The sequence below is a fragment of the Symphalangus syndactylus genome, chromosome 7 (genome assembly GCF_028878055.3).
Source record: "Symphalangus syndactylus isolate Jambi chromosome 7, NHGRI_mSymSyn1-v2.1_pri, whole genome shotgun sequence".
NCBI lineage: Eukaryota > Metazoa > Chordata > Mammalia > Primates > Hylobatidae > Symphalangus > Symphalangus syndactylus.
Window position 1 is genome coordinate 17,464,216 of NC_072429.2, and position 16,579 is coordinate 17,480,794.

At 43.7% G+C, this 16,579-nt stretch overlaps 1 protein-coding gene across 4 annotated transcripts in view; it reads left to right on the top strand.

Annotated features, from left to right (window-relative positions):
• The window catches only part of SLIT3 (slit guidance ligand 3), a 653,573-nt gene that overhangs the window by 38,752 nt on the left and 598,242 nt on the right, over positions 1–16,579 (top strand). For all 4 annotated transcript variants that reach the window (XM_055285296.1, XM_055285297.1, XM_055285294.2 and 1 more), the window contains exon 2: positions 11,057–11,128. In XM_055285296.1, coding sequence (XP_055141271.1) covers positions 11,057–11,128 — 72 coding nt within the window. The remainder of the gene's footprint in view (positions 1–11,056; positions 11,129–16,579) is intronic.

Genomic DNA, 16,579 nt, shown 5'->3' on the forward strand with positions numbered 1-16,579 from the left:
AACGTCTCCCTTCAGCCTGTCCTTCAACTGGATCCTTCTTTTCCTTCTAGTCTCAGACCAAATCTCACTGTCTAAGAGAGGTTCTTCCTAGACACCCTAGGGAGGTCCGTGCCTTCACTGCCTCTCACCACATCTTTATTCTCTTCACCTCACCCTGTACTGTTTCCTAGCTATGCCCATATTGCAATCTGTAGTGTCCTTGTTTATTTGTGGTGGTCTGTCTCCCCCTGTGTTTTTTATTGTTGTATAATGGTAGCAAACTTGGTGGCTTAAAACAACACACATTCCGCACCTTCCATTTGTCTGGGCCCTCTGCTTCAGGGTCTCATAAGGCTGCACACAAGGGTTTGGTTGAGGTTGTGATCTCATCTCAAGGCTCAACTGGAGAAGGACCTGCTTCCAAGCTCTCAAGGTTATTGGGAGAATACAGTTCTTTGCAGTCTATTAGAGGGCTTCAGGTTCCTGCTGGTTGTCTTGAATTCTTGGTTGGTTGTGGGTAGAGGCTGCCTCCAGTTCCTTGGCATGTGGGCCTCCCAAACATGGCCACCTGCTTCATCACAGCCAGCAAGACAAAGAGTCCTACAGCAAGACGGGCATTGCGGTCCCATGTAACATGTTACAAAGGTGACATCCGACCACCTTTTTTGTGTTGCATAGGTTAGAAGCAGGTTTCTAGGTTCTGCCCACTCAAGGAGAGGGGAAGGTGTTGATATTGGGGACCACCTTAGAATCTGTCTGCCGCATTCGGCAAAGAAATAAAAGTTCCTTAAAAGGAACTTCTTTGCTATTGTTTCACTGTTTATCCTTAGCCATCAGCATAGTGCCAGGTCTAGAGTAGGTGTTTAAGGTTTGTTGTAGGAAGAAAAGAAGCAAGGAAAGGAGGGAGGAATTTAAAAAAAAGGAAAGGAGATGGGAAGGGAAGGAAGGAATTAAGGAAAGGAGAGAGGGGGAGGGAAGGAAAGAAGGAAATAAGGAAATAAGAAAAGAAGAAAGAAGGAAGGAAGGAAAAATTTCCTCGTGTTTCTCTTGAAACATGCTTTAACAGCCAAATAAATCTGCTGGCAGTTATCCTGAGGCAATGCCTCTGGGCTTTTATACATGCTGGTTTTTTTTTTTTTTTTTTTTAAAGAAACCTAAAATTATTTTTCTCTCTCTCGAATATTCCCATGCCAATCTGAATATAGCCAACTCTTTCTTGAGGTCTCAATTAAAATGTCACCTTTTCCTGGATGTCTCCCCTGACCCTACACCCCAATTACTCCATACTCCTTCCTCCATACTCTTCTGTAAGCTTTTGTTTATGCCTCTGGCGTAGTAGAAAGCAGGAGTTTATAAACGACAGCCCCTGGGCCAAATCCAGCCTTCAGTCTGTCTTTGTAAATAAAGTTTTATTGGCACACAGCCATACTCATTTATTTATATATTGTCTAAGGCTAGTCTCACACTACAAAGCTAAGTTGAATAGTTGTGATAGAAAACATGACTGGCGGAACCCAAATTATTTACTATCTGGCCTTTAAAGAAAAAGTTGCCAACCTATGGTATAGAGCGTTTATCATAGTCTATGGTAATTGCTCCTTTATTTCTTCCTCTCTAAACTCTGAGTTTCTTGTGGGCGGAGACCATGCCACTATTGTTTATAGCGATATACCAGCATTTAGCACAATTCCTGAAACTTAATGGTGAAGACTTGTTGAATGAATGAATGATGTATCAGTAAGGAATAGAAAACAGGTAGAAAATTCAAATTAGGAATATTCCAGGAGAGTTGATTTATTTACACAGGGATCATTTCAGAGGTGTGGGTATGTTTCAGAGAGATACTGTAGAACCCAAGACCATAGAAGCAATGGAGCAGTTATCACCTGTAAGCCAGAAGAAATAGGAGGAAGAAAAGTGTCCTGGAACCAAGAAATGGACAGTCATAAAGAGGAACTGTAATCTTTGTTGGCAAAACTAGCTAACGTGGGTGAGCTCTCAGGGAGGACAAATACCCTGTCCTCAGTCTGATCCTTCCCCCATCCCCTGTTTAGCTCATAGGGAAGTGAAAAAGCAGAGAACCTTGCCCTTTCTGTGACGTGGCCCATTCAGGTGGAAAGTGTAGTGAGTGCATAACTGAAACTTGAGGCCACTGCTTCCTTGCCAACTTGTTCTGATTTAGTTGGAACCTCTTCTTTGCTGGTGGTAAATGAAGGGTCAGCAAGTGCTCTGGGGGCCTCTTAATTCTGGCTCCTCTTACTCCTTTCCTGCGTAGGAGTCCTCAAATCACACTATGGAATTTTTTTTTTTAAGTTGTTTATTTTTTTTAAGGCTACTCAAGTGCAGTTGTGAGAAGGAGGGGAAGGAGTAGAACAAGGACTTCAATCTGTAACTGACTGAACAATCCATTGAGATAGCTATGCTGTGGGATCTTGAATGTGGAGGCGTCACACATTGAAAGGCTTATTCAGGAGCAGGAGGTCTACTCTCTGACTTCCTGCTTGTCTACTCCCCTTGGTGTTTAGACCACATCCCTTAACATTTCATTTTGCAAATTCTTGCCTTGTTCTCTAAGAATCTCCTGAGTCTTAGCTCATCTCCTCAACTAGACTCCAGGCTTCTTGAAAACAAGGACCAAGCTATATTTCATTTTCTAAAAATTCATTTGGCTCTGAGCTCCCAAAAGATGACAATTACAGAGTGATTGACAGGGATCTATAGGTCATGCAGTTCAGCCTCCTACCCATCACAAGGATCTCCTAGACATCATGCCCAACATAAGTTAACTTTGCCTGCATATCCTTGTAATAAGGAATGACTGCATTGTATGGTAGCCCCTACAGGTTTACTTCATGTTGAGACCTGATCTTCTTTCCTGAAACCCAGAAGGCAGTATTCTGTAAATATACAGTGTACAGGGGACAGGTAGTCTTAAAAGTCTGGTCTGAGCAATGGTGTGCTCCCTAACTATCACAGATCTCACCATCACAGATGAACATCTTTTTAAAAGTCTATTCCAAGCTACACCATTGCATCCTCTCCCTACCTGTTGTAGCCCGTGGGTGAAAAATTAACCACTCTGAATGCTGTTTAGAAAGTACTTCCTTGGCCAGGTGCCGTGGCTCACGCCTGTAATCCCAGCACTTTGGGAGGCTGAGGCAGGTGGATCACCTGAGGTCAGGCGTTCGAGACCAGCCTGGCCAACGTGGCAAAACCGTATCTCTACTAAAAATACAAAAATTAGCCAGATGTGGTGATGGCGCCTGTAATCCCAGCTACTCGGGAGGCTAAGGCAGGAGAATCGCTTGAACCTGGGAGGCAGAATTTGCAGTAAGCCGAGATTGCGCCACTGCCCTCCAGCCTGAGCAACAGAGCAAGACTCTGTCTCCAAAAAAAAAAAAAAAAAAAAAAAGTACTTTCTCCATTGAGCCTCATGGTAATCTGACAGACGTGGCATTTTGGGTCATGTTTTACAAAAGTCACAGCAACAACAACTGGAGTTCCATAAAATTAAGTGCCTTTCTCAAAGCCACATAGCTAAGGAGTGAAAAGGTTGAGATTCAAATCCACACCATTTAAATTTATAATTGAAGCCCTTTTCCCCACACTATGCTTTCACTGAGGATTGTTTTTTCACTCCTTACTCTTCCCAGATGTGCCACAGCCAGAAGAAAATTTTGCAGGAATGCCACAGAATGAATAAAAAGAAGGGTATGGATATACATGTGCCAAGATGAGGCCAGTGGCCTGACCTAGAAAATGTCATTTTTGTTTCATTTTTTCCAGTGTTGTTCTGAATTCTTCTTTCTCCCTACCCCACCCAAGGTGTCAAACAGATGTGAAAATACCACAAAGCTCCAAGTCTCAGCATTGGTTTATGATTCACTGATTGGGATGGGGAAAAACAATCCAAATTACCATGGTGATGCCTGTTTATAGAGGCAACATGGCAGATGCTGAGTAACATGACCAAAACCAGACAGGGGCAAACACAGCAAGAAAGCTCTTCCTCCTTGAGCTTCCAGAGGGGCTCAGCCACTTCCCCCGGCCAGGACTTCACTGGGAGACAGGGTAGGAAATGTGCTGTCTTGGCTGGAGTGGGGGAAGCAAAGTTACTAAGGGTATGGCTTTGTTTTTCTCCAAGGCACGGGAGTGGGAAATTCTATTATGTTTGTTTGTGCATTTATTTATGCATTCTTTTAAAAAAAATTCAGTGGATAACCTGATGCAGTATAAAAAAATGCCCTAATGGTAGATGAGCAGTAGGATGTGATAAGTGAAACTACAGCCTTTGCATTCAGAGAGCCCAGGTTCAAATCTCAGCATTACCCACTTCCCTGGTATGTGAACTCATGTCAAATATCTTTATTGGTAAAAATCTTCTAAGCTTAGGGTAGGGGTGGGGGAAACTAAATTTCAGCCTCCTCATGTGAAAAATGAGATAATAGTACCTACCATACATGGTTGCTGTCTGGACTAGATAAATGAACTCAAAGTCCTCAGCACAGTACCTGGTGCGTAGTATGTGTCCAGCAAATATCAGCTTTTATTAAGGCTGATCTACAGCATTTTAATCTGTTGAAGTAAGATAATACCTACCTTTCAGAACTGTTGCAAAGAGAAGAAGAAAGCATGGAAGGCTGGGCGTGGTGGCTCATGCCTGTAACGTTAGCACTTTGGGAGGCCAAGGTGGGCAGATCACCTGAGGTCAGGAGTGTGAGAACAGCCTGGCCAACATGGCGAAATCTCATCTCTACTAAAAACGCAAAAGAATTAGCCAGGCGTGGTGGCAAGCACCTGTAATCCCAGTTACGTGGGAGGCTGAGGCAGGAGAAGGAGAATCACTTGAACCCAGGAGGCAGAGGTTGCAGTGAGCCAAGATCGTGCCACTGCACTCCAGCCTGGGTGACAGGGAGACACCGTCTCAAAAAAAAAAAAAAAAAAAAAAAGCATAGAAAGCTATTGTATCAAAAATATTTTATTTGTCAGTGTAGATTGCCATAACAAATAGTTTCCACATTTCAGTGGTTTAGGAGTTATTTCTTGAATAGGTCTGTGTTTAATGTGTGTAAATTGTTGTGGGGTGGGGGGCTTTGGGGGTGCAAAGGAGGAGAGGCCTCTGTTTCATGCAGTCATTCAGGGGATCGGGTTCTTCCAATTTCCCATCCCTGGGATCCTTCGGTGTATCTACTGAATCCCACCAAAGGTGAGAGAAGAGAGTGTAAAGGATGGGGCAGAAAGTTTTATTCCTCAGGCCTGAAGGCAGCATATAGTACTTTCGCCCCTGCAATAGTGATGAGAATTCAGTCACATGGTTGCATATATATGCAAAGAAAGCTAGGAAGTGTAATCTATCTGTATGCTCAGGCTGGTGAGATGTCCATGATTATCATTCACTGGGCATTGTGGCAGTCTGGTGAGCTGTCCATGAAACCTTTTTCCCTCTGTCTTGAGCACAACTCAAAACAACTCATCAGTCTGCCACAATGCTCAATGAATAATAATGATTACTGTGATTAGTAACCTAACATCATAGGTGATTACCATGGCATCCTAAGCCCTACTTGGAGGGATGGGCATCTCTAATTATACAGTGTTTTCTCCTTTGAGCTTGAGAGAAGGAACAGTTCTCACCTCATCCCCAGAATAACTCGGGAGCCTTCTGCCCCCATGAGCCATCCTTGACCATAATGACAGGACTGAAGTTCTCAGAGGTGGCACAAAAGTCTCAGAAAGGCCTTGCCACAAAAAGCCATGTGAATAGGGTTCCATTGCTAATGGTAAATATTGAGTATTCAGGAGATGGCTTTCTCCTCCTTTCTGTTCCACCTCTCTATTGTTACAAAATGAATCACCCCAAAACCTCATGGGTTAAGACACAGTGGTCACTTTGGTACAGTAATGTGTTGTTTAATGACAGGGATACAGTCTGAGAAATGTATCCTTGGCAATTTCATTGTTGTGTGAAAGTCATGAGTGCACTTGCACAAACCTAAATGGTCTAGCCTACTACACACATAGGAGATATGGTTATAGGCTATTGCTTCTAGGCTATAAACCTGCACAGCAAGTTACTCCACTGAATACTATAGGCAGTTGTAACACAATGCAGAGCAACGGTGCGTATTTGTGTATCTAGATATATCTGCTGTTTTGTTGTTGTTCTTTTAAGAGACAGGGTCTTGCAACGTTGCCCAGTCCAGTCTTGAACTCCTGGATTGCTCCAGCAATCCTCCTACCTCAGCCTCCTAGCGGCTGGGACTATAGGTGTATATCACCATGACTAGCTAAATATCAGACATAGAAAAGAAAGGCAGTATAAAAGATAAAAAAAATAGTATACCTAAATAGGTACTTACCATGAATGGAGCTTGCAGGACTGGAAGTTGCTCCAGGAGAGTCAGTGAGTGAGTGGTGGGTGAATATGAAGACCTAGGACCTTACTATTCACTACTGTTGACTTGACAAACACTGTACACTTAGGCTATGCTAAATATTTTTACATTTCTTCAATAGTAAATTAACCTTAGCTTACTATATAAGTTTTTTTTTTTTGGGGGGGGGGGTGCGGAGTCTTGCTCTGTTGCCCAGGCTGGAGTATAGTGGAGCGATCTCGGCTCACTGCAAGCTCTGCCTCCCGGGTTCACGCCATTCTCCTGCCTCAGCCTCCTGAGTAGCTGGGACTACAGGCGCCCACCACCACGCTTGGCTAATTTTTTGTATTTTTGCCTCCCGAGTAGCTGGGACTACAGGCACCCACCACCATGCTCAGTTAATTTTTTTGTATTTTTAGTAGAGAGGGGTTTCACTGTGTTAGCCAGGATGGTCTCGATCTCCTGACCTTGTGATCCATCTGCCTCGGCCTCCCAAAGTGCTGGGATTACAGGCTTGAGCCACCGTGCCCTGCCAACTTTTTAACTTTATAAACTTTTAATTTTTTTTATTCCTTCATAATAACACTTAGCTTAAAACGCAAACTGTATAGGTATACAAAAATATTTTCTTCCCTTGCTTATTTTATAAACATTTTTCCTTCTTCTACAATTTTTTTTTAACTTTTTAAACTTTTTTATTAAAAACTAAGACACAAGCACACACATTAACCTAGGTCTACACAGGGTCGGGATCATCCATCTTGCTGTCTTCTGCCTCAACATCTTGTCCCACTGGAAAGCCTTCAGGGGCAGTAACACACATGGAGCTGTCATCTCTTATGATAACAATGCCTTCCTCTGGAATACCTCCTCAAGGACCTGCGTGAAGCTGTTTTACCATTAACTATTTTTTAAAAGAAGTAGAAGGAGTATGCTCTAAAATAGTGATAAAAGTATGGCATAGAAAATACCAGTAACACAGTCACTTATTATTATCAAGTATTATGTACTGTACATAATTGCATGTGCTGTACTTTCATACAACTGGCAGCACAGTAGATTTTTTTCACCAGCGACACATAAACCTGTGAGTGATAGATATGTTGTGTTACGATATCACTAGGAATTTTTCAGCTCCGTTATGATCTTATAGGACTACCATCAGATATGCCATCCTCATTGACTGAAACATTGCTATATGGTACACGACTGTATTATCTCTTCTGTGGGTCAGGATTTCAAGAGTGGTTCATTCAGCTGGGTGATTCTGGCTTAGAGTTTCCCATAAGTTATAACCAGATGGTGGCTAAGGCTGAGTCCCAAAGGTATCTGCACCTAATGTGCCTGACCTCTGCGCTGGAAAGACTCAAGCCAGGGCTGGCATCTCTCCCTCATCCTCATCTTCCTCCTCCACGTGGTTTCACCAGCATGGAGGCTTCAGATCATCTGCTTTTCTCATATGGCAGCTCAAGGCTGCAGTGCGAGTGAGGGGAGCGAGACAGCGAGCCCTTCCGCTATTGCCTCTTCTAAGCTAGCCTCAGAAGCTCTGCAGCATCATTTCTGCCACAGTCTTGTTTGTCCAGCAGTCTCAAAGCCTGCTCAAGTTCAAGGGAAATGGGCATAGACAGCAGCTCTTGATAGCAAGTGTATCAGAAAAGAAAAGAAAGAAAGAAATGACAGACATGTTTGGAGACCACCACACTTCCCACATCCACATCTGGACACTGTCCTTGGCCCCCATCCAGGATAACCGCTCCTGCTGACAGTTCAGAACCCATCCCAGGCTGACATACACTGACTCCCTTGAGGCCAGAGCTGAAGGTCATAAAGGTCTGGAGGAGCCTGGGCCGGGACAGTGGTGGCTGGCCTTGGGACAAGCAGCCTCTCTTCAGGGTCAGTGTAATCCATTCCCATTTCTAAACACATGTGTTGAATCCCCAGCTTTGTGTTTCTCATCATCCCATGGCCTGCAAGTAGGAGACAAAGCTGCTACAAAGCATGCAGGCCCAGAGAGTATAAGTAAGTTACTCAAACTCACCCAGACCCAGCTGTGTGGAGTTGGGGGCTAGAGGGATCTCACCTCAAAGCCCACGTGCTCCCTGGCATTCCTGGCAGTATGTGTGTTTGGGAGGTGGGCAGAGGTTGGCAGCACAGCTCAGTGGGAGGGGAGAGCCTGTCCCTCCTCCGTAGCCCCTGTGTCACTTGCACTCAGACACCAAGGAAACAGGGGTCACAGAAAGGCTGCGAAGGACAGGCAGTGGGCTGGGGAGGCACCCTTGGCCCCATTATTGTATTTTTCAGCCACAAAATAGACTCCTCTTTTTACCCGTAGGAAGAGAGCACACCAACAAGGAGTGTCTTGGGGACCCCAGGATACATCCGTAGGCACAAAGTTTGGGGTACGGGGCTGTCAGCTTCTGTTGGTGAACTGAAATTTCAGAGTTGAGATGGGAGAGATGCACTTCAACTAATTACAGTAATAGCTGCCATGATTGAGTACTTAACAAGTGCCAGATAAGTGCTGTGTGTACATCATCTCATTTAACCCTCATCGAAGCTCCTGAGGTCAAGATTGTTGGCCTCATTTGTAAATGGAGAAACTGCACCTCAGAGATGAAGTGCACTGCCGTTAGATCATTCAGTAAGTGGCAGGACAGGGATTCAAGCTCAGGACTGCCTGCCTCTGAAGCTCAGCTCCCAAACACCAACTCTGTGCCAGGGACAGTCCCACAGCACACCTTCTGCGCCCCCCGCCACATCCTCAGCATTTCAGCAGTGCACTCTGTGTGCTTTGACGTAATAAATATTCAAAATATTAGCGCTGCAGATGCTGGCACAAGCTGCTGAGATACCATGCTGTGTCCTGGTAATTAAACCCTTGGTTGTATTGTCATATTCACAGTTGTCAAGGTCCCCAAACATCCATCTGAATTCAGATGGGAGGTGAGAAGAACACGTGTGATGCTTTGGAGTGTGTACAGATTTCTGTCTGCAGGTTTCCCATCTGCAGGTTTCCCATCCCTGCATGGATAACCCTTCTTTATTTTCCTGGGTAATTCTTGCTATGCTTTTTTTTTTTTCTTCTAAACCAGCACTCAAATTAGCCAGAGAAGTCTAAATACTGCTTTTCTCTATCACAAGCTAGTTCAGAAACATCTTTGATGCTGTTTTAGGTATTGGAAAACTCAAGGAGGAAAGGAGGAGGTACCTGTGTGAGGTTACTCAAGGACTCACTTGATTTTTATTTCAGTATTAGGTCTGATATCAGGAGAGTAATCCCTCCTCAAACTTGATTTTCTTTATATATATAAAGTGCTGGAATCTGAAAATTCCTTCCCTGTTCATTTTATGCAACTGTATAAAGGAGGCATAATTGCAGGGTGGCATCTTTAGGAAGCGACTAGGAAAACCAAAGAGATGAATGTTTGGATGGGGATTCATCATTGGAAAAATGGCTCTTAGTATATAAATGTTCAGAAAGAAAAGACAATTCACAGATACTTTGTTGAAACTCCAAGGGCCAAAACCCTGAAAAGTGAGGGTTAAAGAGGGCAGAATCTGTAGAGATCAATTATTCAGCATCCATTATTGAGAACTGTAGCATATTATTCATGGTTCCTTTTTTTGGCGTTCAGTCTTGTTAGATTATTTTAGTGAACACGGAATATTCATGCAGTTGTTCACAGGCTCATTCGTGACTTCAGTTTTTCTTAACTGTTTTTCCATCACCCATGCTGCCCTCCACCCTCGCTTCAATATCACCGCCACCACTTCAGCTCTTCTATGGCAAATCCTTCTCTTTGGGGCTATATTCAGGAGCTTAAGCCTATAAATTGAGGCAGGAGTAATCCATGCAAATGTCTTTACCTAACATGTGAAATGAGTAAAGTTACCTCTGCTGGGTACCAAGCACATACTCTATCTACTATGTTGGGTATGGAGTTAAATGAGGTGTGGCCTTTGCCCTCAGGGAGTTTCCAAAGTAGCTGGAAAATAGACAATTTTTTTCTTGTTTGTTGGTTTCTAGCTACATACCAAAGTCAGGCAAATTCTTTTGATTTCAAGTGATAGAAAATTCAACTCAAACTGGTTTAAATCAAAATATAGGAGAGATGGGATAGAATGGGTCATACACTCTCAAAATACAGAGGTATCTGGCTTCAGGCATGAGTGAGTCTGGACATTCACAGGAGAGCACCATCTGCTCACTGTTTTTGTGGCGGTGAGATGGCTTCTGGCTACCCTGAACAGCTTAGCAATCCCAGTAGATAAACAGTTATTGGGATTTTGAGTCATTTAGGCTTTTCTAAATCAATTGCTATGGTTAGGAAAACTGAAGATACTTCTCAGCCCGGCCTGGATCAGATGCCAGTGCCTAGAGCTGGAAAGAGGAGTCGGCCCCATTTGTATGACATGATCTGAGAGTTGGGGGAGGGGAAACTTCAACAGAAAAATTTGTTACCTAAAGAAGGGACCACAGAATGCAGGCAGTTAAACATAACAGAGTTCTGCTATGTGCATAATGAATGGTTTATTCCATACAATATCCTTAAGGTTAGCCGGGCATGCTCAAGGGATATCGTTAATCATCAGAATTGCCGCCTTCTGGACAAGCAACGTCCCTTCAGTCCAAGCCAGTCTGCATTAAATAGACTGCAATTGTAACCCACAAAAATCTGACCTGAATTTGCTCTCCATTGCAGTGACCTGGACAGAAATAATATCACCAGGATCACCAAGACGGACTTCGCTGGGCTCAAGAACCTCCGAGTCTTGTAAGTAGTTGATGGCTCTCGAGTGAGTTTTCATTTCTAACTCTTCAGCCTCGCAAAAAATGTTCCACTGCCCCTGACATCACACTCCCAAGCCCTGGACAACAGGAATTCACCATTCTGCAGCAGAAAGCCCCTCATTAGTGTACCCATGTGCTGACAGGTATCACGTTCTGTGTCTAGATGCTGCTAGCTGAGCTAAATCGATGGAAGAACTTAGTTCCAGTGATAGGGAAAGCGGAAGGCTATGAACGAATAAATCACCATGACCAGCTTCTAGGATGACAGCGATGTCAGGTTGACTAACCATGCTTCCCTTCCATAGAAATGATAATTTCTTCTCCAGCCTGTGCATTAAAAGAGCAATCAGGACAAAAGTTATCTGTCTTGTGGCTTAATGGAGAGGAGGGGAGGAAAGCATCAGAAAGGGTCAGGGCCCTTGCTGAACACCCACAGCTGTGCAGACAGGTAGCAAAATTTGAAATGGGCATTGATGGACTAGGGGAGCAAGGAATATTAGGTTTCATTGCTGAATATTGAACACTTTCATCCATCCTTAAGTCTGTGAGTGATAAACTTCCCAAGTGCTTGTCTGTCGAAAAGTCTAAGACATTCAGAGGTACAGGAAAAAGCAATTTAGATTTTCTTTTCCTTCTTTACTTGGTGGTTAATTTTGACCCATAAGTGTGGTTCCAGGCAAGAAGTACAGCCTGGGCCAATTGGCCACTGCCTTGGTATTTGTATGCCATGGAATCTTAGCTGGCAAATTGTTACTAGAAGTAACAGCTAAAGTCTTGGTACCTGAAGCTACCTCCTTTTTACTAATCGCTGTATATAAAAAATAGAATGAATTTTGTATTTGGTTCAGAACGTACCAGGCTGTGGTCCCGATTTGGAATTAGCTACCCATGAAACCTTGGGCAAATTATTTTTCCTTCTAGGGCCTCAGTTTTCTCATCTGCAGTATAAGGAATACGTAGTTAGAAGTATTTTCAACTCCCATAGTTACACATGTAGTGCTTCATTGTTTTAACATTTTCCGATTATTGTCATTACTTGCGAAGCATTAATTTTACAGCACTGTTTTTCATTTCTGATTGAGTTGTTAGTAATAATGATGATGGATATGATACTTTCATGGGCTCAGCACAGTATTACATAGTGGTAACATACAAGGTGGGGCATTATTATGAGCCGCTATTTGTAGCAGAGGAAACCAGAGGGGCGGATAGGTTAAGTAGACCCACCTCTACATAGCAGGTGACTGAAGGAGTTAGAACTGGAAGCTAAACTCTGTGCTTTCTAACCTCCATGCGGTGCCACTGTGTATTCGCATTATAGAGAGCTAAGAAAACTAACACAGTGATAGTCTACCCATTTTGTAAATGCAGCACTGATAATGTGGGGGCCTGTCAGAGCTTCTGTTATGTACACATGTTGGGGGGACAGGGGGAATCTGAATCCTGGGCCTCCAGCTTGCAGATGCTCTCCACACCGACATGTTCTCCGTCTTTGGTCTCAAACACTCTCCTGTCACCACCCTCAAAGGAAGGCACACCCTGTGCCAAGTCTTTTGCCCCAGCAGCCATGTGTCTGTCAAGGGACTGGTAGTTCTGACAAGGTGTGCATAGATCAGAATCAAGACTGGGATCAGGGTGGGGGAATTAGATGGTTCAGTTTTAGGGCGATTGTTATTGAAGAGGTATATGTAGCAACTCCTGATTCTATGTCATTTGCCAGGTTAAAAAATAGATGCTTGTTTACCTTCTCACTTTATTTTTTTTTTATTTATTTCCCCTGCATCTGTGAGAGATTTCCTTTTATACAAGTCAGAAATTTCACCTAATGCTTCATTTTCTAACAAAGTCAAAAACAACCCTTTGATTTTCTTAGCATTACATCAGAAAGACTAATAAAAACTCCAATTTTCATATCTGCTTTCTGCAAATAGAAAGTTTAAAATAATCACAAAAGATTGTTTTAATATCCCCTGGATGGTCTGCAACATTCCTTTGACTACAGTTTATCTTTTCAGTTAATTGGTACATTGCTCTTATTTTGATAAGCAATGCCAAAAAGCCTTCCCCTACCCCCCACCCCCCATAGACTATTAATATACTCCATTTCCATTATCTTCCTTATCAACCCAAAGACAATCCCATTCAAGTGGCCCTTCATTACTGTGAAAGAATCTGCCTGGTGGAATAGCTGAAATGCTTTCTAACTAACACCAATAAAATATCCAGACATTTTTACCATATTTTTCCTCAATCTATTCTTTTTAGCTGAGTAACCTAGACAACTATCTTTTTTAAAAAGATTTTTTTCACACCTTGGCACATTCCCCATATCTGTTTCTTATTTACAATTTCTAGAGAAGCTAGAAAAGATTCAGTAGTCTTGAATAATTGGCCACCCATTTCTATGTCAAAACTGTTAATATGGGCAAAAGCAGATAAAATGGAGATTGAGGAATTTCAGTCTCAACCCAGGGCAATTTTCCCTAAATGAAGAGCATTTAAGGAGAAGATAGAAGAATTGCCCAGGACATTTTCTTTTTTCCTCCCATGGGGTGGGAATAGGAAAAAGTCTCTTCTGGTGGTATCGATTATGTTCCATTTCTTGGTAGTCTAAGGGCTCTGCTATGCTCACAATGTGGGAACCAGCTTTATCCCGAATGGGGTTAATAAAAAAGTTAAACTCCACCCCAGCCATCATCACATGGGGGGCGATTTCTGATCCTGATCCAGTGCTAAAGCTAAAAAAATAACAATGCCAAAAAAGCTGAAAATGAACACAGGCTCTGTTCTAATTCAGAACAGACTCCAGCCATGGACAGCCCTTCTGAGTGTCCAGCCCTTCCTGGATCCCCTGTCTGAAAATGTAGGGAAGGTATCAATGGCTTTTAGTGCATGCTCCTGGCTTGCATCTCACCCCAGAAGTCTGGATGGGAGGGTCTTAGCTCATTCATTCACTGATCCATTTATTCATCAAATATTGATGATTTGTTGAGCCTCTGATTGCCAGGTTCTAGGCTGGACTGTGGTGGAACTAGGAAGTAGATCTGGAAGGGATCTAGACACTCGGTCAGTGAGGGTCCCAGCAGAAAAGAGGGCAAATGAGAGCGAAGTAAAGACTTATTGAGAGGTGAGGGCAAGATTAAGAGAAACATAGAGGAGATAGCGCAGTTCCTTGAGGCTAGAGTCAAAATGGGGCCACTACTGTCCCCTGGGCCTTAAGGAGCACAGGGAGGAAGTGGTTATCAGAGCCTGGCAAAAGTAGGGACTGCTTGACAGAAGCTGTGGTCTTAGGTAGAGGGATGCAGTCAGCCTGAAGTGGCTTGGCAGGGATGGAGAAGAGTAAATCCCCCAACCACACTCTTCCTCCACCCTCTGATCTGCCGGTGACTGTCTTTGGCTGACCCTGACCGTAATCCAGAAGTCAAAAAACTTCTTGATGGTCTTGATGGCTAGATGCGATGGCTCACACCTGTAATCCCAGCACTTTGGAAGGCCAAGGTGGGTGGATTGCTTGAGCTCAGGAGTTCTAGACCAGCCTGGGCAGGGGCTGGGCAACATTGTAGAACCCCATCTCTACGCCCCCCCACCCCCCACTAAAAAAAATTAGCAGAGTGTGGTGGCATGTGCCTATAGTCCCAGCAACTTGCACCACTGCACTCCAGCGTGGGTGACACAGTGAGACCTTGTCTTGGGGAGGAAAAAAACAACTTCTTGATGAAGCCAATAAAAGTCAGCTTTCCAGGGCCTGCACAAGGTGGAAACGGTGTATCTCATCTAGATATCCTTGCATCTCTTCTACTCCCCTCTCTGAAAGAAGCTTGAAGTGTTAGATTCATGAGCACAGAACTAAGATTCATTATAGAAGGGGTGAGTTAGGCTCCCTCAGAAACCCAGAGGGAACGTGGTACTTACAATACCCTAGAGTTTGTCCTTGTTATCCAGCAAGGAAATAATGACTACAAAGTCTGTGATTGATTTGATTGGTGGATGGATAGTAAAAACTTAGCTCAGCAAACCTCCAGTCAGTGGTGTTGAAGTGGGGCCCTATTTAGCATGTTGTGCTGGTGTGAGACTATTAGCATTCCAAGTCCCTCCTTGCATATGGTAGAATGGTAAAGGAAGACAAGAGAAGGGAAAAACATATTTTTTTTGTTTTTTTTTTTTTGAGACTGTCTTGCTCTGTCACCCAGGCTGGAGTACAATGGCGCAGTCTTGCTCACTGCAACCTCCGCCTCCCAGGTTCAAGTGATTCTTCTGCCTCAGCCTCCTGAGTAGCTGGGATTACAGGCATGCACCACCACACCCAGCTCATTTTTGTATTTTTAGTAGAGACAGAGTTTCACCATGTTGGCCAGGCTGGTCTTGAACTCCTGACCTCCTGGTCCACCTGCCTCAGCCTCCCAAAGTGCTGGTATTACAGGAGTGAGCCACTGCACCCGGCCAACATTTCTTAAGCCTCTAATTGTATAGCAGAACCTGGGCTAGATGATTTACTTATTTATTCCATTTTTATTCTCGTAAGAACTTTTGCAGTGTTTTATTTTCTCTATTTTACCAATGAGGAAACTGAATCTCAGAGAGGTTGGCTGGTTAACCCACTCTTATATCATCAGCTAATGTGCAAGCAAAACAGGGCTTCTAAACTAAATCTGGTATGCTCACCAGACTGGGAGATAGAGGGCCCACCCTACCTGGCTGTGGGAATTGGCATAAATAATTTCTCCTTGGGCAAGTCTTTTAGCCTTTCCCTTCAATCGTTTCTATAGGTGTTAAGCGAGGAGCTTGTAAGGGGCCGGAAGTAATAGAAATGTGAGAAGCAGAGCAGATGAGGACATGGCAAACTGTGGGGCTGGGGACCTTCGCCTGACCAGTTCTACTTCTGGTCAATTGATATTTGGAAATGTGAGAGCTGATTTTTCAAAAGGAGTTTCTTTAGCGGGGTGTGGATGTGTGTACATGTGAAATATCCTGATTTTCAACTGTTGGCAACAAATTCACAAAAATGTAAAATATCATCGAGCCCAAATGAAACAGTTACCTGTCCCAGACACATATACAATCGGTATGTGCCATGGCCCAAAGTCTTCTGTAGGTTTTCATTCATTCAGTAAGCATTTATGAAGTGCCTGCTGTGCTAGGCAACTGTGTTAGGACTGGGAGTAGGATGATGGACAGAATGTCTATCTTCTTGCTCCTTAGGCATAGTGGGGAAGATAGACTTGGGAACTAAACACAAGGGCCCAAGTGTCAAGGCTGAGAAGTGCAGGAGGTTATGAAACATCTAATAGGGAGAGACTGTCATGGAGCATACAGTTTGATATAAAGATGCAGCCTTCCCAGGGTTGCTCTTCCTCTCCATCTGCCATTTGCTTAGGTGCTTGTGGGTACCTCTCCTCCTGAGTAATCCAGAGGAATCCACAGCCCTTCCTAAACT